This window comes from Ictidomys tridecemlineatus, chromosome 15 (genome assembly GCF_052094955.1).
Source record: "Ictidomys tridecemlineatus isolate mIctTri1 chromosome 15, mIctTri1.hap1, whole genome shotgun sequence".
NCBI lineage: Eukaryota > Metazoa > Chordata > Mammalia > Rodentia > Sciuridae > Ictidomys > Ictidomys tridecemlineatus.
Genome location: NC_135491.1, coordinates 17,128,967 through 17,152,461, shown reverse-complemented (window position 1 = coordinate 17,152,461; position 23,495 = coordinate 17,128,967). Strand labels below are relative to the sequence as shown.

The 23,495-nt window shown below is 52.6% G+C and overlaps 3 protein-coding genes across 6 annotated transcripts; 2 read left to right on the top strand and 1 right to left on the bottom strand.

The window, feature by feature from the left end:
• Positions 1-95: 95 nt before the first annotated feature.
• On the top strand, positions 96-8,945 carry Aplp1 (amyloid beta precursor like protein 1). Of its 2 annotated transcripts, none has more exons than XM_005330573.4 (17): positions 96-349; positions 1,248-1,391; positions 2,159-2,291; positions 2,494-2,606; positions 2,827-2,960; positions 3,070-3,254; positions 3,683-3,813; positions 4,194-4,268; positions 5,027-5,185; positions 5,262-5,390; positions 6,258-6,357; positions 7,224-7,331; positions 7,595-7,618; positions 7,794-7,864; positions 8,091-8,153; positions 8,286-8,429; positions 8,526-8,945. In XM_005330573.4, exons 1-17 carry the CDS (start codon positions 203-205, stop codon positions 8,622-8,624), a joined length of 1,959 nt encoding a protein of 652 aa, XP_005330630.1. In that variant the 5' UTR covers positions 96-202; the 3' UTR covers positions 8,625-8,945. The 2 variants fall into 2 exon arrangements, with proteins under 2 accessions (XP_005330630.1, XP_005330629.1); XM_005330572.4 differs by having other exon boundaries at positions 7,592-7,618.
• Positions 8,946-13,017: 4,072 nt separating this feature from the next.
• On the bottom strand, positions 13,018-19,648 carry Nfkbid (NFKB inhibitor delta). Its single transcript, XM_005330570.5, has 11 exons — positions 19,106-19,648; positions 18,658-18,718; positions 18,065-18,282; positions 17,625-17,812; positions 17,433-17,538; positions 17,090-17,236; positions 16,928-16,979; positions 16,688-16,836; positions 14,557-14,673; positions 14,140-14,304; positions 13,018-13,657 (listed from the first exon to the last, which is right to left on the bottom strand). Exons 1-11 carry the CDS (start codon positions 19,232-19,234, stop codon positions 13,604-13,606), a joined length of 1,386 nt encoding a protein of 461 aa, XP_005330627.1. The 5' UTR covers positions 19,235-19,648; the 3' UTR covers positions 13,018-13,603.
• Positions 19,649-19,749: 101 nt separating this feature from the next.
• Positions 19,750-23,438, top strand: Hcst (hematopoietic cell signal transducer). Of its 3 annotated transcripts, none has more exons than XM_040279528.2 (5): positions 19,750-20,203; positions 22,000-22,087; positions 22,474-22,536; positions 22,935-23,072; positions 23,289-23,438. In XM_040279528.2, exons 2-5 carry the CDS (start codon positions 22,045-22,047, stop codon positions 23,327-23,329), a joined length of 285 nt encoding a protein of 94 aa, XP_040135462.2. In that variant the 5' UTR covers positions 19,750-20,203; positions 22,000-22,044; the 3' UTR covers positions 23,330-23,438. The 3 variants fall into 3 exon arrangements, with proteins under 3 accessions (XP_040135462.2, XP_040135464.2, XP_013216359.2); XM_040279530.2 differs by having other exon boundaries at positions 19,761-20,203; positions 22,474-22,497; XM_013360905.4 differs by lacking the exon at positions 19,750-20,203 and having other exon boundaries at positions 20,585-22,087; positions 22,474-22,497.
• The last annotated feature ends 57 nt before the right edge of the window (positions 23,439-23,495 follow it).

Genomic DNA, 23,495 nt, shown 5'->3' with positions numbered 1-23,495 from the left:
CGCTCCACTCTGCGCAGAGCTGCCACGCTATTGTCCTGGCTGGGAAGGCGGGGCCGGCGCGGGGCGGGGCTGGCGGCGCCGGCGCAGCCCGGGGGCAGCGGGAGGTGGAGGCGGCGGCGGTGGAGCTGGGAGCTCCTGTCACCGCTTGGGCCGGGCCGGGCCGGGCGGTGTGCAGGGGACGTGAGGGCGCGAGGGCCGGGACATGGGGCCGGCCAGCCCCGCCGCTTGCGGTCTGGGCCGCCGCCGGGGCCCACAGCCGCTGCCGCTGTTGCTGCCACTATTGCTGCTGCTCCTGCGCGCGCAGCTCGCCATCGGGAGCCTGGCCGGTGGGAGCCCCGGCGCGGCCGAGGTGAGGCCGGGCCGGGTCCTGGGGGATGGGGGAAGGGGTGGGACCGGGCCTCGGTACCCCGATGCGGAATGTCCAGGGCAGAAAGCGCAGTCTTTTCAGCCAGGTGGCCCTCTCCCAGGAGCTCCTAACAGCACTAGGTATTCATGAACCCAGGATTCCAGGCCCCAGCTACCCCATCATCTGACGTCCTAGCCCACTCCCACCCGCAGCATAGGAACTGGCTTTTCCAGAGCCCCTGGACCCAAAAGTCCAGCCCACTCCTCCACACCTTCTCAGCCTGGACGACTTGGCCCCAACCCCTTGCCACCTGAACATAGGATCCACCAGGCAGCAGGGCACTTGAATCTAAGAATCCGGGCTCCTTGCATCCTCTGGTCCCATGAGGGCGCCCACAGGCTCGCAGGAGCCAGGAGTCCAGGCCTCCAGTCGTTACCCGCCCCCCAAACAGAATGCAGCTCTCCAATCCCAAGGACCTGGTGTCCAGGCCCGCTGGGAAGCCAGGCCTTGTAGTCTTCGCACCCCCGCAATAGGAGCCTGAACTAGGGATGGAGGGAGGAGGGGCCAGAACGCCTGGGTTCTGGCCTCCTCCCCCACGATTCAGGTTTAACCCTTTCCGACTCCGTCTATGCCGCGCTGGGGTGGGGGCGGAGCCTGTCTCCGCAGCAACAAGGCCGTGAGAAACCCGGGGGACCTGGGTCGCCATAGCAACGGGAGAGCTGGGGCGCTCCCGCCCTTCAGGAGCTGTTTCCCAGGGAACGGTGCCTCCACCGAGGCCGGTGTGCGGTGCTTGGGGGGAGGGCTGGTGCTGGGGATATGAATAGCTGGGTCTTAGGAAGCAAAAGACCCCGTACGTCAGCTTCCCCGAGGCTCTCACTGTCTCCTCCGCCTCCACTCCCAGGCTCCGGGATCAGCGCAAGTGGCCGGACTATGCGGGCGCCTAACCCTTCACCGGGACCTGCGCACCGGCCGCTGGGAGCCAGACCCACAGCGCTCACGACGCTGTCTCCGGGACCCGCAGCGCGTGCTGGAGTACTGCAGACAGGTGGGCGGGACCAACGAGAGGGGCGTGGTCAGCGGGAAAGCCGGTTCCAGAGGGGGCGAGGTCTAGGCTAAGAAGCTAGACTTGCAAAACGCGGGATCCAAGGACTTGTGGGATTTAAGTAGAAGGGAAGCTAGGGGGCGTGCCCTACGAAGAAGCAAGACTAGTTTAGGGTGAGACCTGTTTTGAGAAACTAAGGAGAGTGGAGAACCACGCAAGAATGCCAGCTAAGGAAGATACCCAATGAAGAGGCAAAGTTTAGAGATACGTGGTGGATTTTTGTCACGAGTACTGCTGTAGGTGGGAGAGGCCAAGGAAGGGGCGTGGCAAAGAAGTAAAGGAAACCTAGGGACCAGCAAGATGGGGAGGAACGGTGGGACTCAATGGGAGAATAGCTCGCTAGGAGGCGTGGTTTAAAAAGGAGGGCTTAATATAAAGAAAACCTGTAAGATCTACTGAGAGAGGGACCTGATGGGAGGGGAAGAGTAACCAGAGTAAGGGGCTTAGAGAGGTTAACCTGATGGGTCAGGTGGAAGGACCTCCATAAAGAAACTGGGCAGGAAAAGAGCACCTAAAGATGGCCAGATTTTAAAGGGAGAGCACTAGGGGATTTGACCAATGGGCAGGAAGGACTTGGCATCTAAGGCTGCTTCTATGGAGAAGCAGGGACTAGGGAGGAAATGTCCGTATGAATACTAGACCCTTGAAAAGGACATGGGCGGCTGGCAAGGTGGGGCCGTGGGTTGACTGCCCTTTCCTGGTGCCCTCAGATGTATCCAGAGCTGCACATCGCACGTGTGGAGCAGGCTGCACAGGCTATCCCAATGGAGCGCTGGTGTGAGGGTGCCCGGGGTGGCCATTGTGCCCACCCTCACCACCAGGTTGTGCCTTTCCGCTGCCTTCGTGAGTCACAGGCTGGGAGAAGGGAAATGAGGTGGGACTCTCTCAGAGAGGAGGTTCTGAGCCCCTGTCTCGGACCCACATTAGAGGGCTGAGCATCTGAACTGAGAGTGGGGCAAAGAAGCTGGAGGATAAAACTGGATTCTGCGGAGCATGAGGCTGGTGGCTGTAGGAGAGCCTTAGTCTGGTGTCCCCCTTTCCTCAGCTGGTGAGTTTGTGAGTGAGGCTCTACTGGTGCCAGAAGGTTGTCGGTTCTTACACCAGGAACGCATGGACCAGTGTGAGAGTTCCACCCGGAGGCATCAGGAGGCACAAGAGGTCAGGACCCTGGCCCACCCTTCCCCATCCCTCAAACCCAGGAGTCCAGGCCTATAGCTCCCTCTTCCACTGGTATCTAGGACTTCTATCCCCCAATCCCTTTCTCTAGAGCCAGGAATCCAGGCTTCTAGCCTCCTCATCCCCCAAGACCATCTCTCAAAGCTCCCCTCTACACCCTCCTACTCTACAATCCTGGCATCTGGGCCCACTCTTGTTACAGGCTTGCAGCTCCCAAGGCCTCATCCTTCATGGCTCGGGCATGCTTTTACCCTGTGGTACAGATCGATTCCGAGGTGTGGAGTATGTGTGCTGCCCTCCTCCAGTGACCCCTGACCCATCTGGGACAGCAGTTGGGTGAGTGAGAGGGAACCCTCCATGCTCATCCCAAGGTTTCTGAGGCAGGGGATGGAAACATGGCAGCCTAGGCTCAGAATCTTACTGCCTGAATCTTCTGTTCTCTCAGTGACCCCTCTACCCGGTCCTGGCCCCTGCGGGGCAGAACAGAGGGGAATGAGGATGAAGAAGAGGAAGAATCCTTCCTACAGCCAGTAGATGATTACTTTGTGGAGCCCCCTCAAGCCGAAGAAGAACAGGAAGAAGAAAGAGTCCTGCTCCCAAGTTCCCATACCCCTGCAGTGGTCAGCAAAGGTCAGGCAATCTACCAGTCCTCTCTACCATAGAGGAAAGGGTGATTTGGGGAGCCTTGGTATAATAGCATCTTTGGGAAGGACCTGAAGGGGAGAGGCCCAGTTGGGAAGAATGGAAGAGACACGTAGCTTTGGGTTAAGTAGACGTGGAAGGGTTAGCCTGGGAACAATGCAAAGAGCTTTGGGGCACTTGGAAGTGGAGGGGCCATTTGGTAGGTCATAAGTTACATTTGGGGGAAAGCTCAGAAGTATAAAGGATTCCTGAACTTTGCAAGAGTAGGCCCAGACTAGAATTTCATCTCCCATGTAATTCCTAGCAGCTATGACTAAACCAGATATACAATGATCTCTAGAAAATGTAGTTCTCCAGCTAGAAAAGGTGACCTGGAGGTGGGCTGCAGACTGATCTCCTGATTCCTGGTCTTGCAGTCACTCCCACCCCAAGGCCCACTGATGGTGTGGATGTTTACTTCGGCATGCCTGGGGAAATCAGTGAGCATGAGGGGTTCCTGAGGGCCAAGATGGACCTGGAGGAGCGCAGAATGCGCCAGATTAATGAGGTGATGATACTGGGGACCCCAGGACCAACCACCCCCACAGATTTCCATAAATACCAGGAGATTCCTTAGAAACATTGATATTGACACTACATCTGAGGGATGCCCAGCCTCCTTCAGTTCTGAGCCCTCAACACTACTGTGTAAGATGACCAGGGATCCCTGACCCACCCAGAATCCCACTGAGATGCCACCAAATTCCATGGAAACTCTGGTCCATGGTACTCTTCCACTTTCAACTTCCTCTAGGTCTTCCCTTTGGGGAACCCAAGAATCAGTGGGACTTAAGGGATCTGGACTTTCCAAAGTCTTAAAGAGGGACTGGGAGACTAGCCAGGTCAATCAGGGTGGGTTCCAGGATCCTGAAGCTCCTCCCCCTCCAGGTGATGCGTGAATGGGCCATGGCAGACAACCAGTCCAAGAACCTGCCTAAAGCTGATAGACAGGCCCTGAACGAGGTAAGACAAAACTTCCAGTGAGTCCCACTCATGCCTGTCCACTATGAGGGGTGCATGGTCTCAGCCTGGCTCTGGCCATATTCTGCTCCATCCATTTCAACCCCTCTTACTTACCTTGGCCTTTTCCCTGCATTTGGCCCTATTCCTTTTAACACCACGTTATTCTCCTCCTCAGATTGGCCAGGTTTAGCCCTATGTCTCCTTGACTTTCCTTTGAGGACTGTCTCTGGAGTCTTCTTCCAACCCCAGCCTCCTGCTGTCATAGCTGGGCCCTTTTCTTGGAACTATTCATGGCCCTGTTAGCCCCCAACCCCTTCACTTTGGTCCTGCCCCTCTGATCTCACTTTTACTCAGTCCCTCTCCAGTAAACATGGCCTTTGACCTCTTGGCCCCTCCTCCCTTAACCCATTACAGTTAGCTCCCATTTGAACGCTTGGTCCCACTCCTATCAGCCTTATTGGGGCACAGCCTGTCTCAGTTTGACCCTAATCTCCCTACAAGTTCCCTTGCATCTTAACATTGATCAGTTCTGTTTCCAGTTCATTCCCATCCAGTCGACACCCTCAGACTAACTCCAGTAAGCCTCGTGCTACCCCTACTCTACCAGGTCCCATAGCCCCTCCTTCCAGTCAGTCTCCTTTGACCTAGTCCTACCCTAATTTGGCCGAGATGCACTGAACCCCACCTTACCTGCCCCAATATCCCTGCCTTTCACCCTTCTTTATCTCTCCTGACCCCTTGTCCACCTCCACCCCTAGCACTTCCAGTCCATTCTGCAGACCCTGGAGGAGCAGGTGTCCAGTGAGCGACAGCGTCTGGTGGAGACTCATGCCTCCCGAGTCATCGCCCTCATCAATGACCAGCGCCGTGCTGCCCTGGAGGGCTTCCTGGCAGCGCTGCAAGGGGATCCTCCTCAGGTACTGGGCCATGGGGCACAGAGCAGAAGGTGAGGAGAACTAGGGCAGGCCCTGGCAGCCTTTGTCTCTCCCACAGGCAGAGCGTGTCCTTCTGGCCCTACGGCGCTACCTGCGTGCAGAGCAGAAGGAGCAGCGGCACACACTGCGGCACTACCAGCACGTGGCTGCAGTGGACCCTGAGAAGGCCCAGCAGATGCGCTTCCAGGTGCTCATGTTCTTCCAGCCCCCAAATGCCTTGCCATCCTCAGACCCCAGTCCCTCAGATTCTTCTCTTGTCCCTCAAACCCTCTTTCTGTCCTGTGGATCCCCTTAGAGTGCCTTCCTTCTGTGCCCCAGGACCCATTCCAGTCCCTCAATTCCACTTCCTGTCCCATGGATCCCTACTTCCTGACTCTTACACTGCCCCTACACACGCACTGTGCCTTTGAGCCCCTTCTCCTCCCTTGGATTCTTACCTCCTGGCTCTTGAATTTCTACTTCCTTTCCTAGAATCCTCTTCCTGTACCTAGAAACCTGTTCCTGCCCATCAATCCTCCTTCTTCTCTAACTCCACTTTTGTTCCCTGGAACCCCTGTTCTGTGCCCTCAGATTCTAATTCTTTCTTTTTGGTTATCTTCCTGTCCATGAATGCTCTGTTCTGTGCTCTTGAACTCCAGGTCTTGCTCTTAATCTGCTGTCATTTCTATATGACTCTCCAATCCCACTTCCTGTCTCTAGAATCCCCTAAAACCCCACTTTCTGTTCCTCAGATCTATTTTCTGCCCCTGCCCCACCAACCTTGGCTTACCTTGTCTCCTGTGCCCACTTCTTTCCCTGGTACCTTACTTCCTTTCCCAAGCCCCTCACTTCCTGTCCTGTGTACATCTCTTCTTTCTCTTTCTATCCTGCTTCTCCTTCAGTTTCCCTCCTATGGCCCAATTCCTGAACCTTACTCCCTACAGGGTGGCTGTCTATCATTATGGGCTACTTTCCCTTGGACCCTACTGAATTCCTCCTTCATGCAGGAAAAGAGGAAATTTCCTCTTTTCCAGGTGGTATTGCCCATTTCATCCTTCCAACCTACTCTCTGCAGGTGCAGACCCACCTTCAGGTGATTGAGGAAAGGATGAATCAGAGCCTGGGATTGCTTGATCAGAATCCCCACCTGGCTCAGGAGCTGCGCCCCCAGATCCGTGAGTAGCTATGACCCCGGGTCCTCATTCCAGATCTCTCAGGGAAGACTTTGACCCTCAACCCTCAGCCTTCCCTGATTTCAGTTATCTGTTCTTATATAACAAACCATCCCAGAACTCAGTGGTTTAAATCAATGACCAATTTTCTTTGTTCATGATCCTGCCATTTGTTCTGGGTTCAGCTGGCTGCTCTGGTAATCTTGCCAGTAGTCAAGTGTGCAGCTGTATTTAGCCAGCAGACTGACTGGGACAGGCACTCTCTGGTAGATGGGACTCTCTTCTCCAAATAGGCTCAGGGCTTCTCTTCTCCATGGATCCTCTCCATGTGGTCCCTCCATCAGGATAGATGGATTTCCTACATGGTGGCTCAGGCACCCCAAAGCAGAAAAGTAGAAGTTGCCAAATCCTTTTATTTTTTTCAGTAATGGGGGATCAAACCCAAAGGTCTGAGTGCATGCTAGGCAAGCACTCTACCACTGAGTTACATCCTCAACCCCTCCAGATCTTCTTAAGGCTTAGATAGACATTCTATTGGTTATAATGAGTTACAAACCAAGTCAGATTCAAGGGGAGGGGCCTAAATAAGATTATGAAAATGTGGTCACTACCAGAAAATGTGACATTGCACAGCCTCCAAATCTATGTGACTTTTTCCTGGATGCTCCATACCTAACCCTAAACCTCCTGATATTTAAGAACACCCAGAATCCTGGATACACTTGTTGCTACCCCACACTTGGGGCTACCTCTGCTATCTGTGTAACTATTCAATCACTCTACTCTTAGGGTTTTATTCACACACCCAGTTTTCTTTGTGGAGTCCCTGGGCTCACCAACCCATCCACCTTTCTATATGTTCTTTTCAGAGGAACTTCTCCATTCAGAACACCTGGGTCCCAATGAATTGGAAGTCCCTGCACTTGGGGGCAGCAGCGAGGACAAGGGTGGGCCGCAGCCTCCAGATTCCAAGGATGGTGAGTGAACCTAAATATGGATAACTCAAGATTTTGGGGGACAAGCCTCCAACCTTATTTCTATTCCCCTAAACTCTGTGGGCGTCTGAGTCACCATAGTGAGTAAAAGAGGATGGGGAGGAATGTTGAAGGTGTGGAGGCCTCTGCAGGGCCCTCTGTCCCCCTTTTTGTGTCCCTGGGAGGGTGTTTCCCTGCTCTTTCTTTGATGATACCTTCCTCTCTTTACTGTTTCACCTGCCTTTTCCCCCACTGGCTGCCAGCAGACACCCCCATGACCCTTCCAAAAGGTAAGTGTCCAAGTCACTAAATCCCACTGAATCCTAAACCCAGAATGGAAAAGGTCCATACCTTGGGAACCTCAGACCTCCTGGGGTGGAGTTTGGTGCCCTTTATGACCTCCTCCTCAGGCAGGGGGCAGCACCCCTCTGGACCCTCAAGAATGAGATGGGACTTGGGGGGTAGGGTCCACAGAACAAGATAACGCATCACCTGGAAAAGAGAAGATGACCCCCTTGGAGCAATACGAGCCAAAGGTAAGTAAAACAGACCTGTGGGCACCTGAGGGAGGACAAGAGGGAGCCTGGACCCCTAGGCGTGAGGGAGGGAGGTGCTAAGGGCTTCGATGCCTTGGCCAGAGGAGAGAAGAGGGCTGAAGCCATGGGCTTTGGAGACCTAGGAGAGAAGAAGGCTGTGGGGAGTCCCCTTTTGGGCTCCTGGGGAGGAAGAGGCTGGGATCCATGATACCTCCTGCTTCCCCAGGTGAACGCGTCTGTTCCAAGGGGCTTTCCTTTCCACTCCTCAGAGATCCAGAGAGATGAGCTGGTAAGAGGAAGCATATTCTCAGTGCTTGGGGGGAAAAGATCAGAGATCACTATTTAAGCCCTGGCTCCCAAAGCCCCACAGGACCTAGATAAGCCTCAAAGATGTCTTTGGCCCTTTATTCTCTCCCTTCAGGCACCAGCGGGGACAGGAGTGTCTCGTGAGGCTGTGTCGGGTCTGCTGATCATGGGAGCCGGTGGGGGCTCCCTCATCGTCCTCTCCATGCTGCTCCTGCGCAAGAAGAAGCCCTATGGGGCCATCAGCCACGGAGTGGTGGAGGTGAGAGGCGCAAAGACCTGATGCGGACATGGGTGGACCATGAGCTCTGTGGCCAGGTCTCTGAGTTCCATGAGCCCTCCTCTGCCCCTGTTGCAGGTGGATCCCATGCTGACCCTAGAGGAGCAGCAGCTTCGTGAACTGCAGCGACATGGTTATGAGAATCCCACCTACCGCTTCCTGGAGGAACGACCCTGAACCCACCCCCTTGATGCCTTCAGCTGAGCCCAGACCTCCCCTCTTCCTGGGGCCCCAGAACCCCAATTCCCAGCCTAGGGTGGGGGAGGGAGGCCTCGACAAGTTCACTCGTATTTCCCCTTTCCAGTGCCATCCCTAAGAAATACCCAGACATTCCCAGCGGCCAACCCGCTTTGGACCTCCTCACCTTAATTTATTTTGTAAGTTATTGCTCCTTAAGGTCACCACCACTTTGGTTCCAGCGTCTATTTTTCCCTAGAGTTCACCTGCCCACGTTTTCCCCACTAACATCCCAATAAAGTCCTCTTCCCTACCAGGTCATCCTATGTCTTTATGGAAGAGTCAGTGTGTAAATATGCTGGACTTGCCCAGGCCTCCTTTGGGTCTTTAAATAAGAGAGAGCTTTAAATCTGGGCGGAGCCGGCGGAAAGGGCGGGCGGGCAGGGGGGCAGGGCCCAGAGACCTCGGTGAGGCTTTCTGCGCATGCCCAGGAGCTTTCCGTGGTGCTGAAGTGGCTGAGACTTCCAGGTGTCTATTTGCTGGGTTCCCGCAAGTTTCTCCACCCTTCTAGTTATCCGCCCATACAATCATACACAGCATCTGCCCCAACCTGCGAGCACTGGGAATCTGGAATCACTTCCCAATCCCAAGTCTTCATAGCTTCTAGGGAGTCAAAAGGAGATTCCCTGGAATGTGGAAATTCCAGTCTCAGTGGGGTGTATGTGATGTCTGCAAACACCTATTGGAATGTATATACTCAAGGGTCCCATCAGATGATGTATTCCCAAGACAGTCATTATGATGATTAAAAGAGTCAATATTTGTGGAGATATTAAAACTGTTCCTGCCACTTAGCAAGTGTTTGTTAAATAAATTGTAAAACAAAACACAATGGAGGGGACCCAGTGGTAGAGCAGTTGCCTAATATGCGTGATACCCTGGGTTTGATCCTAGTACCAACACACTTTACATGCTTGGGTGCGCTTCATCATTATTTTCATTCCATAGAACTGGAATTAATTTATCTCCATCTATAGCTTAGGAAAGGCAGGATGAGAGAAGTGAGATCAAATTTCCTTTTGACTCCATCATCTAGGAAGGATGAGGGCTGGGAATTCAACACAGGCATCCTGTGTCCAGTGCATATACTCTAGAGCACTTTGCTAACATACTATTTAATAATTGAAGACTGTCATATATGATGCTTAAATTGTGCACTGCAAAATTCCAAGTCATGCCTACTATTCCTTCACCCTTAGACATTGCAGATTTGCTCTTTTACCACAATTTCTCAGCAGATGGCGGTAATGTGCCATGTTCTAATATAAGCATAATTTTTTTCAGACAGATGGCTTAGGGAGGAAGTGCCTATTTCTAACTCTCCCAAAGGGCCTATGAGCTAGCAGAGTTCTTCATAATATATCCCTGTAAATACAGGTCATGTATATTAAATACACCCTGGTAGGTGTAAGAAGGAAGGTGCTTTTAAAACGCAAGTTGGATACAACGCCACAGCTTTGTTAGAGAATTCAGGATGCATCATCATTCCAACAGTGGTTATGTCTTTAGTTATAGTCAGATGAGTTCAGCAGAAATCTACCGCCAACAATACAGGCTTGGGGGAAAGCTGTCTTTGTGCTTTCACAACCATGAGTGAACAACAGGCTAACAGTAGGGAAGGAATTTCGAGCAGGTGAGACCAGGACTAAAAGGCCATTCTCTCTCCAATCTGGTCAGTGTCTGATTCCTTAACCAAGTTTCTACTTTAGTGGTGACGCTTAGAATAATTCATTTTAAAATGCTATTTTTATGAACATATTGATTTTATAATGCTCATTTGATGCTTTTGTGCCCCTAAGCCACACTGAAGATGATTTTATTAATTTTTCTTTTAATATAATTTAGGTTTTCAGGGACATTCTAACATATTAGTGGTGTGTGAGTGTGTGTGTGTGTGTGTGTTGATACATGTCTTAGTTCTGGTTGCTATAACAGAATACTATAGACTGTGTGGCTTTCTCATGGTTCTAGAGGCTGGAAAGTCCACACTCAAGGTACCAGCAGATTTTATGTCTGAGAAGGACACGCTTCCCAGTTTGCAGATGACTCCATCTTCTTGCAGTGTCCTCACAGGACAGAGCAGAAAGAGGGCAAGCAAGCTTTCCCCTGTGTCTTGCTATTAATCTCATCATGCTCATGACCTAATTACCTCTCAATGACTCCACCCCCATTGGGGCTTGTTATTTCAACATATTGATTTGGGGGAGGGACACACAAACATAATAATATGAATTGGAATAAATATGTCAACAAAATTTCAGATGCTATCAATTATGAGAAATAACATCATTGGGCTGGGAACATAGTTTCATGGTAGAGGGCATGAGGCCTTGGTTCCAATCCCCAGAGACACACACACACACACACCCCACACACATAAAAAAATCCCATTGTTTTATGTATCACAAAGGAAAAAGGGCAGAAATTAAACTATGTCACACAATTGGTTGTAAGATGAATTCCAATTAAGTTATTCTTAGAATCAATGAAATAAGAGCATCTTCATATAAATTCTTCAGGGGCCAGCTGCCACTGTATTGATACATATAAGAGTGACACAGGTTGGCATATAGAAGCTGATGGGAGAGTTAAAACCCATGGCCCCTGGCAACTCTGTCTCCCAGTTTTCCCAACTCTGTCTCCCAATTTTCCTGCCCCTCACCCCGCATGCTGATTCTGGGCATGGCCACATGACTAACATTGGTCAATGGCATGTAGGAGAGCATGATACAAGAAGGGCATGCTCTTTTGGAATGCTCTTTTTTAAAAAAAATTTTTTTAGTGGTAGATGGACACAATGCATTCATTTATTTATTTATTTTTATGTGGTGCTGAGGATTGAACCCAGTGCCTTGCTCATGCAAGGCAAGTGCTCTACCACTGAGCCACAACCCCAGCCCTTGGCCTGCTCTCTTTTGGAGCCCTTATCCACCATGTGAAGGGATCCACCTACCCTCCTGGACCACGTGGAGATATTCTTGGTCCACTCCCAGCAGATCCAGCAATCTTAGCCCAGAGAGCAGACCTACGAGTGAGGTTGTCTTGGATCCAGTCCAGCAGTGTCCAGCTAACTGCAGCCACATGAGTGACCAAAGCTACAGAACAGAACTGCTAGCTAAACCCAGCTCAGACTGCAGAATCATAAACATTTTAAGAGGCAAACATTTTTAGCTTTAAATATTGGGATGGAGACTCCTGAGGTATGCAAATATATACTTGGTTTGTTGTTCAAGAGACTCTGTGCAAAGGGGCTCAGGTGGGCCAAGGGGCTTTCTCTTGGTGTGATTTGTCTAGAATACAACCAGAGTTGAAGTTGTGGGGAGAGTATGCGAAGCAGGCATGGCAGAGGAACTCAGAGAGTTCCCCCAGAAGCTGACTCAGGCGAGCACTTAAGGTCAAGCTTAGGAGGAAGGGTTGGAGAAACTTGCAAGGGGAGGCAGGAAGAGACACAGAGAAGGGAAATGGAGTTTTTGAGTTCCCCCAAACCACTCTGGGAAACTAGTGCTTCATTTATTCTGTTGGGGGACTCTGGGAACCAGAGTAGAACATAAAAGTTATCCCAAAGGCATTGAGGGACCTGAAGCATGTATGTACAATTTCCTAATAGTCACTGGCTGAGGGCTGCCCCAGAGGCAGGCATGAACTCCCTGGCTTTTCTTTTATTCTTTTCTTGTTTATGGTGCTGAGACCAAACCCAGCATCCTGCATATGACAGGCAAGCCTGCTACCACTGAGCCATACCTGAAGCTCAAATAAACTCCTTGGCTTTGCGTGTGCACTCGTGCATTCATGTTCGCACATGTGATAAATTGGGAATCGAACCCAGATGCGCCCTACCACTGAGCTACATCCCTAACCACCATCACCCTTTTAAAATTTTGAGATAGGGTTTCACTGACTTGCCCAGGTTGGTCTCAAGCTTGTAGTTCTCCTGCCTCAGCCTCCCAAGTAGCTGGGATTACAGATGTGCACCACTATGTGTAGCATAAACTCCCTGGATTTTAGGATTTGCCAACATCTTACACAGTGGACACACCAGAAGTATGAAAATGCGTGAAGTACGAAGATGGTCCTCTGCAGAACCAGAGAACACCTTCATCAGAAATTGCACCTGTGGCATATAGGTCTTGAACTTCCCAGCCTCTACCACCATGAGAAATAATCCACAGGTGCTGGACCTAGCTGTCAGGGCACAATGTTGGGTAGGTTGAGGTTGATGGCACCCACAGTGTCTATTACATGCCCCGCTAAGCACATGCATGCATACGTGACCCCTCAGTGGGGTGATAGCCACCTCCCTGCACCAATGCCCCCAGAAATGAGATGATAACAGTGATATTCTAAGTAAAGTTTAATAGGGAGCTTAGAGGAGGCTAATATTAGGGGAAAGGGTTCACAGGGATGCTGAGATCTGGGGCAGGGACTCCACTGAATACTGAATCTGAAAGCAACAGACCCCAGGGACACTAGTCCCACAGGGTCCTTCTTATGTCTCAGGGGTTAGGACTGGAGGGATGTGGGTTCTGGGGAAGGTTAGGGAACCCTGCTGAGGTGCTCCAAGTCCTATGAAAGGGTTACATGGGTTTCTAGACATGCAGGACTGAGTTAGGGGAGAGGATCCTGAAATACCCTAGTGGGTAGAGGGTCAGAGGGCCCAGGTTGTTTCACAGAAACAATCAAGAAGCCTCGATTTCATGGAAATCATCCAGATGGCTCCTTGAGGGTAGGGAAGGGGTATCACACCACCCCAAATATTGGGGACTGTTCACCCTCCCGGCAGCCATTTTGGGGTTTTAATGTAAGACCCTAATGGCAGGACATTCCACATACATTATCATGGATTTGCAACATTAGCATACGCTGGCTGTCCCACGGGACGGTGGGGACTGGAAAATCAGTCCAGGTTCTGGGTTTGAGTCCTAAGAGGACAAGCCTGGGGGTGCCACACGGCTCCTCTTCAACAACTGCCGGAGCTGTAGACGAGAAAAGGCAAGGTGAAAAGTGTGGGCGACTGGGAGGAAAGTGGGGAGTCACGGGCACCCACGAGTGAGGGACCAGAGAGGAAAAACCTAGCAGAGATGAAGGGAAGGGTGTCCCTGGCCTGGGGTCTCAAGACCTTCGGGTCAGCACTGAATCAGAACCAAAGGGTTAAAGCAAGAGTTGGAAATACATTTGAGGTCAGGACCCAGAGTTACGGACAGGAGTTCAAAGGATCCACTGAGAGATCAAAGGGCACGTTTAGGTCAAGATTTGGGGTTGAGAGGTCAGGGTTGGATAAGAAGTCAGAACCAGGTCTCATGTGGACAGAAAGGACCAGATACTGACACTGAAGATCACATTTTGAAGTCGGGGTTGGATAAGGGTTGAAGGTCATTTTCTGAGATTTGAAGTCACCCTCCAAAGTCAAAACTGGGTCAGTGGAGGGGGTCCCTCTGTGGTCAGGCGCAGTACTCACCCTCTCAGGGCCCGGCCCTGGTCGCAGTAGGTGGACAGGCTGCTCATTCTCCAGGTTCCTCAGCGTTGGGTCTGCACCGGCTGCCAACAGGTGCCGCACAATAGCCTCTTGGGGTGGCCCAGGGGGCAGGGCAGCTGCCATGTGGAGGGCTGTGTTCCCGTGGGCCTGAGGAGCAGGGGTAGGGTTGATAAGGCTGCAGGCTAAGCTGCCTGAGTTCTCCAAACCACACCTGTTATTCTTCTATATCCGCATCTCATGCATCCCCATTCATAGCCACATGCCACACCCCCTTCTGTCTGTCTTATGCATTCCCCTTCACCTCCCACCCTCTGTCCCCTCCATGCCCACAGCCCACAGGACCCTCTACCCTACTGCCCTTCTCTCCCACAACCCGCATATCCCAGCCTAGGTCCCCACCTTCATGTTGACAAAGGCCCGCAGGTCTCCCCGGGGCAGCTCCAGCAGCAACTGAACCAGGGTAGGGTTGGCAGCCTGCACGGCCAAGTGCAGAACTGTCTTATTACTCTTGATCTCCTGTGGGGCGGGGGGAGCAATGGCAGAGGTCAAAGCCAGTCCTCCTCCCATGGAACTCAGGGTTCCTGCAGACCCTACCCAGGGGTGCCCGTGTACAGCTACATGTGTTGTAGCTGTGTAAGAGCACCACCTCCAAGGGAGACAGGTAGCAATTCACACCATGTGCAGCACAGAACTGTACTATATATTAGTTGTAGTTGGACATAATACCTTTTTTTTAATTTATTTTTATGAGGTGCTGAGGATTGAACCCAGTGCCTTGCGTGCTAGGCTAGTGCTCTACCACTGAGCCACAACCTCAGCCCCCAGAACTGTACCTTTTCTATGACAATTTTCCTGTTCAAGTGTTGTTGAGAAACAGACTCCTTTTCCAAACCCTCAAAGGAACTCTGGCCTGCAGCTACCTGGCTGTCCTGCATTCTGCCTAACACATTAAAGTGCACCCTGTCCCACATGACTGTATTCTATCTACAAGGATAAGAGTCGGTGGCATTAATCAGTGGACTAAGCCTATATCCACTGCAATGTTGAGTTGCTCTCTCCATATTTTTTTAAATATTTTTTTTAGTTGTAGTTGGACATAATACCTTTACTTTTTTTTTTAATACCTTTACTTTTTAAATTTATTTTTATGTGGTGCTGAGGACAGAACCCAGGGCCTTGCACGTGCTAGGCAAGTGCTCTACTGCTGAGCCACAACCCCAGCCCATGCCCTCCATATTTTGGGGGAAAATAGACATTTTCTAAAAAGAAACTTCATTACCTGCCTTTATGGAATTACTGCACATTTTTAATGAATATCAAAAAATTTAAGTGCTTGTATACGGAAAACAACCTAGTTTGCTCACCAAATTATGATGAGAATACAAAGAGATGGAAGGAGGAGCTCTAAAATAAAAGTAACTTTAAAAAGACATCGTTGTAATATGTGGTTACTAATTACTTTCGTGTGTGTGTGTGTGTGTGTGTGTGTGTGTGTGTGTGTGTGTGTATGGTGCTGGGGATTGAACCCAGGGGCCTTGTGCATGTGAGGCAAGTACTGTACCAATTGAGCTATATCCCCAGTCCCCTAATTACTTTTAATGAACAAAAAAAGTCACTTTAGAGCCAAAAGGAAATTTGAACACAGCCAGGATTTTTGAGATTATGAGATCACTAATCTTTTAAGGTGGAATAGTGGTACCGGGAAGGGGGAGGCAACTTTTAAAGACACAAAGACTGGGGGTGTAGCTCAATGGTATGTTAGGGAAGGAGCAAGGCCCTGAGCTTTATCCCCAGCACGGTCAAAAAAAAAAAAAAAAAAAAAAACAGGAAAGTGGTAGAGTGGATGGCAGCACTGGCCATGAGCTGCTGATTACTGATATTGGGTATGTGGAATTCATTCTAGTATTCTGTGTTTAAAATTCTTGATTTAAAATTTTTTTTTAAATATCTGTTTAGTTGTCAATGGACTTTATTTTGTTTATTTATATGTGGTGCTGAGAATCGAACCCAGTGCCTCACACATGCCAGGTAAGTGCTATACCACTGAGTCACAATTCCAGCCAAAAATTGTTTTTAATTAAGTGATATTTCATTCTCTCATTGAGCCTGCAAAGAAGCTTCATGGCAAAGGTGGATAATATGTTTTAGAGCTGGGTTTTAGGGTCAGACTCCCTGGGTTCTAATTCTCTCTCTGACACACAAGTTTTAAGATTTCTGATTCCCTGTGCTTCAGTTTCCTTGTTAGTAAAATGGAGAAAGAAATAATAGCATGCGCCTTACAAGGTTCTTGTGAGGATCCAATAAGTTAATATATAAAATTTGGTGCTTGATCACTATTAAGTGCTGGATAAATCTAAGCTAAGATCCGTGACAGTACCCCAAGTTGACAACTAGAGAACAGAGAAGTAACATGTTCAAGGTCACACAGCTAGGGAGTGGCAAACTCAGGCTTTGTTTAGTGTCCCTGGACATCCAGGTGACCCTGTCCCACACACCCTCCTATGGGCCAGCCATCCACAGCCTAGCTCACCTGGCTGGTATGATCTGCACCCATGTGCAGCAACATCTGGACACAATTCAGCCTGTCTCTGGCTTGGGTACTCAGTGTCCGAGGACAGAGGCTGGGTGGGCGCATAGCAACATTGAGGGCCAGGATGGCTGTGTGGAGGGGTGTGAGTCCTGTAGAATGGAGAGAGTAAGAGACCTACAGCTGGGGCACCCACCTCGCCCAGCCTCGCCGCCATGCCAGCCCTGCCCACACACCGCTTACCTTCGAAGTCTCTGGCTTCCAGATCCACCTGAACACCAGATTTAAACACAGCCTAGGAGGAGGAAAAAGATGTTGTGAAAGGGTCTCCCCAGGCCTCCTAGCCCTGGATCAGGATCTGGGCAACCAATCCACCCCAGACACCTGCCTGCCAGCTAACCATACCGAAAGGACTCCTGGGAGCCCGTAGGTAGCAGCCACGTGCAAGACAGAACGTCCCTGATGATCCGTGGCGTTAGGCTCCGCTCCCAGGTTCAACAGATCCTCCACAATCAGCGGCTGGTTGGCGGCAGCAGCCACCAAAAGAGGGGTCTGCAGGTCATGGAAAAAATCAGTCTGGGCCCCGAGCAATCTCCCCTCTGAGACTCAGGAATCCAGGTTCCCAGCCCTCTCCACCCTCAGACCCAGAAGTCAGGGCCCATACTGCTCCCTTCTCCAGGATCCAGGAATTCCAACCCCCAGCTCTTTCCTCCCCTGTACCCAGAAATCCAGGCCTCTGTTCCCTCACCTTGCCCTTATGTTCACGGATGTCCAGATGTCCGTACATCTGGAGCACCTCTGCTGCAGCATACGCTGCCCAGCGTAGTCCCCAAGCCGCAAACAGGTGCAGGAGCCTGCAGACAGGTAGAGGGAAGCAATGAGAACAGTCCCCCTGCTGACTCAGGAGTGTGCAGATGACCCCCGTTTCCCCTATACTCACGTGTCTCCCTCCTCATCCTGGGCCAGCAGCTGTTGTGGCCCCAAAGCCAGCATATGAGCTCGGGCTGTCTCCAAGGATGGTCCAGTGGATGGGAGCAATGGTGGGGGTACTGAGGGGGGCCCAGAAACTCTCCAGGATTCTGCCTGTGACAGGGAAGGTTCTGCATAGAGCCGAGTGTTCAGGGGGTCCTAAAGGGGTAGGAACAGTCAGTCAGTTAAGAATTCCCCCTTCCCAGCCCACCACACATACATATACACAGCCTCTGGTCAAGTGGCTAGGGCTGGGAACCCCGTCTATGCCAAGTGACCTTGAACCTTTGGGCCTGTTTTGCCCGTGTGGGGAATGGGATTTTAATCCCATTCCATAGTTCAGAATACTGCACAAGGGCAGCTGGGAAGTTTTAGAAGCCCTTCAGCATCCTTTCTCATTCTGTATCTCACCTCCATTCCTAGGGAAAATGCACACGATCGCCCTGAGTCCGAGGGCTGGTAGAACTCAGGATTCAGGAACCCTTCAGCAGCAGAAGCAGGGTAAGAGCAGGGGCTGTCTGTATAGGCAGCATGTGTGTTGGGGTCCCAGTCTGGAAAGCTTGTCAGGGGTGCCAGGGTGCCAATTCCAGAACCCACAGTCTCCTGGATTGTTGGGAAGTGAGTATGGCCTGTGTGTGAGAGGAGGGCAGGTGGGGGCCTGGTTACCAAAGCTTGGGGGAGTCACAGTCAGGGAAGGAGAAGCCTGAGTCACAAGGTGCTCAGACAAGGATTTCTGGGACACTAAGGGGCTGGGGCCTAGGATCCTGGAATACCCAGGGGCAAACTGGAACCTGGATTTGTGAGGTCCTCACAAGGTGGAAGCCTGGGGCCCACGTGCATAGATGATAGGGATCCAAAGAAACTAGATCAAATTTCTAGTAAGTCCCAGAAAAAATGTGAACCTGAACCCTCTGTTCCCTAAAATTCTAAGAGCTGGGGTGTCTGAGGGCCTGAGGGAGGCTGGGGCTGGGAGCTCAGGGAACCAGATGAGTTTCCAGACTTACCAGCTTCGGCCTCATTCACAGATGGGGTCAGGGACTGGGTCAGGGGAGGGGAGAACTGAATCTGTAGAGACATAAGCAAAAAGGAACAAGGGAGAATTAATTTGCCAGATTTCTCGGCATTTGTTTCCAACCTCCAGGGCATCAGAGTCAGAACTATAACTCTTATCAGTTCTGAGGGCCCAACAAGCACATGGCCTCTTGAGATTTGCTTCCCTCCTTTTTTTCTTTCATTGTACTAGGAATTTAACCCAGGGCGCTTTATCACTGAGCTACAGTCCCAACCCTTTTTTATTTTTTACTTTTATTTTTTGAGACAGGGTTGCGCTAATTTGCTGAGGCTAGCCTCCAACTTGCAGTCCTCCTGCCTCAGCCTCCGGAGTGGCTGATTACAGGCGAGTGGCACCGCGCCCAGCGAGAGCTGTCTTTTAAAGTGCTTCTCAGGCCTCACCGGTACAGCACCAGCGTCAGGCTGCTGCTGGCGACGCCTCTGTTCTTCCAGGAGTTTCTTCACCGTCTGTGTCGGGCAGTGGCTGCGCTCATTTCGGCTCACTGGTTGGGGAGGAGAGAAGGAAGTCATGAGGGGTCCTTAAGTCATCTAAATGCACTCAGAGCGGGGGAGGAGTGGATGTGGGCACCCATCTCGCCCTCCCGCGAGCGGAAAAACTGGCACACAGATGCCGCCTGAGAACTCCAAAGCCAATAGAAGATTTTCAGTGCGGTGCCCGCCTCCGCCGTTTCCTTCTCTTTGCTCCGCACTTTCCCGCTGACCCAACTTTCCACCAGCGTCGTGGAAACTGAGGAAGGGGAGGGGGGAGAGCACCCCTCTACTTCTGTGAAAAATCCCACCCCCAGATCTCCAGTTCTGAGGCCTGGGGTAGGGGAAACGTCGCCAGCCACCATTCCCCAGAGACGCACAACCGGGTTCCCGTGAAGCTGACGTTCTTTTACTGTTCCCCGGGAAACCAAGCGTCCGAGCCCCCAGGTCCCCTCCCCCAAGGAATCACGAGCCAGTAGCCCCCCCCCCGCCAGCTCCCCAGAATCCAGAGGTCCAGAGCCTCCAGCTCCACCTCTTCAGAACCTGGAGTCCAGGGTCCACCCCGCAAACGCAGGAGTCCGGGAGTCCCGCGTCCTCCTCTCTAGGACGCGGGGGTCCAAGCCCTCAGCCCCCTCCTCTCCAGGCCCGGGGAGTCTAGGTTTTCAGACTCCTCCTTTCTGTCACCCGGGAAGACCAGCCCCTCCACCACAACCCGCCGAGCTTGGGTTCCGGCGACAGAAGGGTTAAGCCGGCGTGGAGCAGATTCGGAAACCGCCCAGACACTGCGCGCTGACGTCACGGCGCTCGCGCAAGGGAATCTTCCATCTCCGCCTTCCGCTCCCGCCCCGCGCCGCAGGTGTCCCGCTCGAAGGCGGGGCGCGCAGCCAAGCGTGGCACTCCTGGAATCCCCGCACGCGGGGAATTCCTGCCCAGCTGGGGGACCTGGGCCGGTGGCGCTCTGGGAAACCCCAAGGAGGGGCAGGGTCGCTGCCAGCGTGGACCCTGCGCCAGGTGCCGGACCTTCGCCACTAAGATCAGCGGCAGATTTTAAACAACCACGCCCCCCAGAGCGCGCTGCAGCGGGTCCTTCTGGGGAAAAGAGTCCCGGCCACCATCCCTCTCCTTCCACAGGACACAGTAGTCTAGCCTCCCAGCTCTCGCACCGCCGAGAACCAGGATTCTGGATCTCCAGTCCCCAACGCCCCCAAAACCCAGGAGTGCAGAATCCTGGCACTCCTCCATCCCGAGCCGGGGGTCGGACCCCCCTGCTACCCTCAAACACTGGGTACTCGATCTCAGAGCCCAGATCTTGGGGCTCCAGCTCTGTCCCTCAAGGACCCCAAAGTCCAGACCTCAGGCTGTCACTTTCCTAAGAGCCGAGGTACCTCACCATCCCCCCATCTAGTACCTCGGGGATTCCGTGGCGCGGATTGTGGGCCCCCAGGGCCGCGGCCTCGGCGCTGCGCCAGCCTCGCTGTTTCCCTCGGAGCCGCCGTCGGGTCCCCGATCTTGAATAGGGTCCCCGCGAGTTTTTAAATTAGGGTTCTGGCCCCGCCCAGTGCAGGGCAGGGCCCCGCCCTCAGCCCTGGGAGTCCCCACGTCACACCCCAGCAAACTCAGTTTCTAAATGGGCGGGGCTGAGTCAAACAAGTCTCCCCAGAAAAAGGGAGTTGGGGGTTAGATCTTTGGCCTGAAGGAGCCTGATACCAAACTCAAGGAGAAGGGTGACACTCGGGACCTAGACTCCTGAGTCTGTCCAAAGGGAATCAGGAATCCAGAGAGGTCCAGAGCCTCCAGTTAGAGACCTTGACTTTGAGGCTCTGGGCTCAGGGTGGACGGAGTAGTATTACTGGGTCCTGCGGGGAGAGGGGCCAGGGGATTGGACTTCCTGGTCTGTAGGGAGGAAAGATAAGGCTCAAATCTCTCGCTCTTTCCCATATGGCCTCCGAAGTCTGGTTTCATTTGTTCTTTCATCATTTTAATAATTCGTTGTCCCGGGGAGGCGCCTTGCTGGGTGCTGTGGTACAAGTGAGAACTGAACAGGCAGGAATTCCCTGCCCTCAAGTCATTCCAGAGGGAGGAGATTCTCACTTCCCATTTGGTGGCCATTCTCAACACTGACAACAGTGACCAAATTTCTCCTCTGCTTTCAAGACTCCGATCTCGTGGGTCTCCCCCGTCTCTTGCTCCTCCTCCTCCCATTTCCCTGGCCGGTTTGTCCCCTTCTCCCATTCTCTCTCTGTGTGTGGAAGGGGCCCCTGTGTGGGGTTATCATCTGTCTGTACTCACTTCTTTGGTGATGTCATCCAGCCTCGTGGCTTTAAATACCAACTTTAGGCCATCAACCCCTGAACTGACATCCCCAGACCAGACTTGTCCCCTGAATTCATAAATGCAGCTTTGAGCATTCTACATTTCCACAGGGAGCTGTGTCAGACATTTTCCAACTCCGTGTGCCTGAAACTCAGTGCTTGTCTCCCAAACCAGCTTCTGCCACTTCCCTCTCCATCCACACTCCATCTTTTCAATGACTCAGGCCAGAAACTTTGGTCATCCTGGATCCCTCTTGCCTACACACTTACATCCACTCCACCAGCAAATGTTGGCTGTACCTCTAAAATATTTCCACAATCTCCCTAGATGATCATAGCAGCTTTCCTGGGCTCTCTGACCCTCCCCCAAAATTTGTTCCCCAAAGAGTCATAGAGACACCCACGCATACACACATACACAGGAAGTAAGTGGCCTTGCCACCATCAGGGTGACATCCGCTATAGCTACCTCTCTACTCCCCCACTGTTCCTCAGGACTTCTCTGGACCACAGCCAGATCCCTTCAGCCCCCAGTCCACCATGACCCCTCCAGGCCACATACTGCTCCTGCTTTTGCTCCCAGGTGAAGCCAGGGGCTATGGGGGGGGGGTGGCAGGCAAAGGACTTGTGGGAAGGGTGACATCTGAAGGCAGGGTGGTGAGGGCAGGCCCTTCTGCCTGTGCCCTTTCTCTTCTTGGAGATCATTCTGCATCAGGGCTGGGCCTTGGCAGGGAGGGAGGGAGGAGGGGAGCTCCAGAGTGGCTGGTGGCCTGTTAACCTCCCCTTGTCATCGGTAGTCACTGCTTCTACTTCCCATTTTCTGTCTCTCTGTGTCCCCGGGAGCTTCCCTCTTCACTTGGCCCTCTTTCCCATTCTGTCCCTCCAGAGTGGAGGTTCCTTGTCAGGACATCAGTTTCCCCTCAGCCCTGCTCTGGGGCCACCTCACCCACCTCCCCTGTCCTTCCACAGCTGCTGCTGCCCAGATGTCCACAGGTGAGCCATCGCGCCCTACCTTTGACCCTGGAACTTCAGGTACTGCTTCCAGCTCTAAAGCCTGGCCTGAGGGTCCTAGAATGCTCCACCTCCATGGCTCTGTGGTCACCAGCTCACGTCCTCTCCCCAGCTCTCACTCCCCAGAGGATCTGCCACCCTCTCCAGGTCCCATCCTGCCCCCTCACCACCACTCCCTGAGCCCCAGGGAAAAAGAGGACCCCAGCCTCCCTTAGTCCGTGGCCTATGTGCCCACTGCACAGTCTCCCTGGAATCCCGGGACACTGCTGCTGCTAGGGGTCTCCCTCTCTCCTTCTCCATGCACCACCTGGGATCCACGCCCCCTCACCGGGGACTTCCTCTTCTCCCTGTGGCCAAAGCACAGCCCCAGGGAACCAGGACGCCCCCAGCCACTTTCTTGTCTGGGCCCCACCCTCCAGGTTCCTGTTCCGGATGTGGGCCCCTCTCCCCACTTCTCCTGGCGGGCCTGGTGGCTGCAGATGCCATCATGTCACTGATAATTGTGGGGGTGGTGTTGGTGTGTGCCCGCCCACGCCCAGGCCGCAGGCTCAACCATGGTAAGGGCGGGGCCTGGAGGGGCGGTGGCCTCCCAAGAGAGGGGTCCCAAGGAGGGGACCCCGGGGAAGCCCTGGAGGAGGTGCTGGGGAAACCCTGGGGGAGGGGTCTGGGGGAATCCCTGAGGAAACCCCTAAGGCAGGGGGTCCCCAGGAAGGTGGAGATGTGGGGTGGGTGGTGGGTGGTCAGGCTTCATGCTTTCTCTCCCCCACCCCCAGAAAATGACAAAATCTACATCAACGTGCCTGGCAGAGGCTGACCTCCTGTAACTTCAACCTTTGACTTCTGACCCTCTCGTCCTGTGTGTGATGGCACAGGAACATGTACACCACCCCCACCCTTTAGTATTGAATAAAGCAGTTCAAATATCTCTGGTTTGATTCTTCTCCAAAGAACCTTCGGATTCCCCAAAACTCCCCTCACTT

Bases quoted from the DNA above. Each gene is read 5' to 3' on its own strand.
- Aplp1 (XM_005330572.4), top strand. From the start codon at position 203: ATGGGGCCGGCCAGCCCCGCCGCTTGCGGTCTGGGCCGCCGCCGGGGC. The intron at 7,332-7,591 runs GTGAGTGAACCT...ACTGGCTGCCAG, and splicing joins GCCTCCAGATTCCAAGGATG to CAGACACCCCCATGACCCTT. The intron at 7,865-8,090 runs GTAAGTAAAACA...CTGCTTCCCCAG, and splicing joins TGGAGCAATACGAGCCAAAG to GTGAACGCGTCTGTTCCAAG.
- Nfkbid (XM_005330570.5), bottom strand. From the start codon at position 19,234: ATGACTTCCTTCTCTCCTCCCCAACCAGTGAGCCGAAATGAGCGCAGC. The intron at 18,719-19,105 runs GTGAGGCCTGAG...ATGTCTCTACAG, and splicing joins CTGACGCTGGTGCTGTACCG to ATTCAGTTCTCCCCTCCCCT. The intron at 13,658-14,139 runs GTGAGTACTGCG...TCTCGTCTACAG, and splicing joins CAGGGCCGGGCCCTGAGAGG to CTCCGGCAGTTGTTGAAGAG.
- Hcst (XM_040279528.2), top strand. From the start codon at position 22,045: ATGACCCCTCCAGGCCACATACTGCTCCTGCTTTTGCTCCCAG. The intron at 22,537-22,934 runs GTACTGCTTCCA...CCCACCCTCCAG, and splicing joins CTTTGACCCTGGAACTTCAG to GTTCCTGTTCCGGATGTGGG. The intron at 23,073-23,288 runs GTAAGGGCGGGG...CCCCACCCCCAG, and splicing joins AGGCCGCAGGCTCAACCATG to AAAATGACAAAATCTACATC.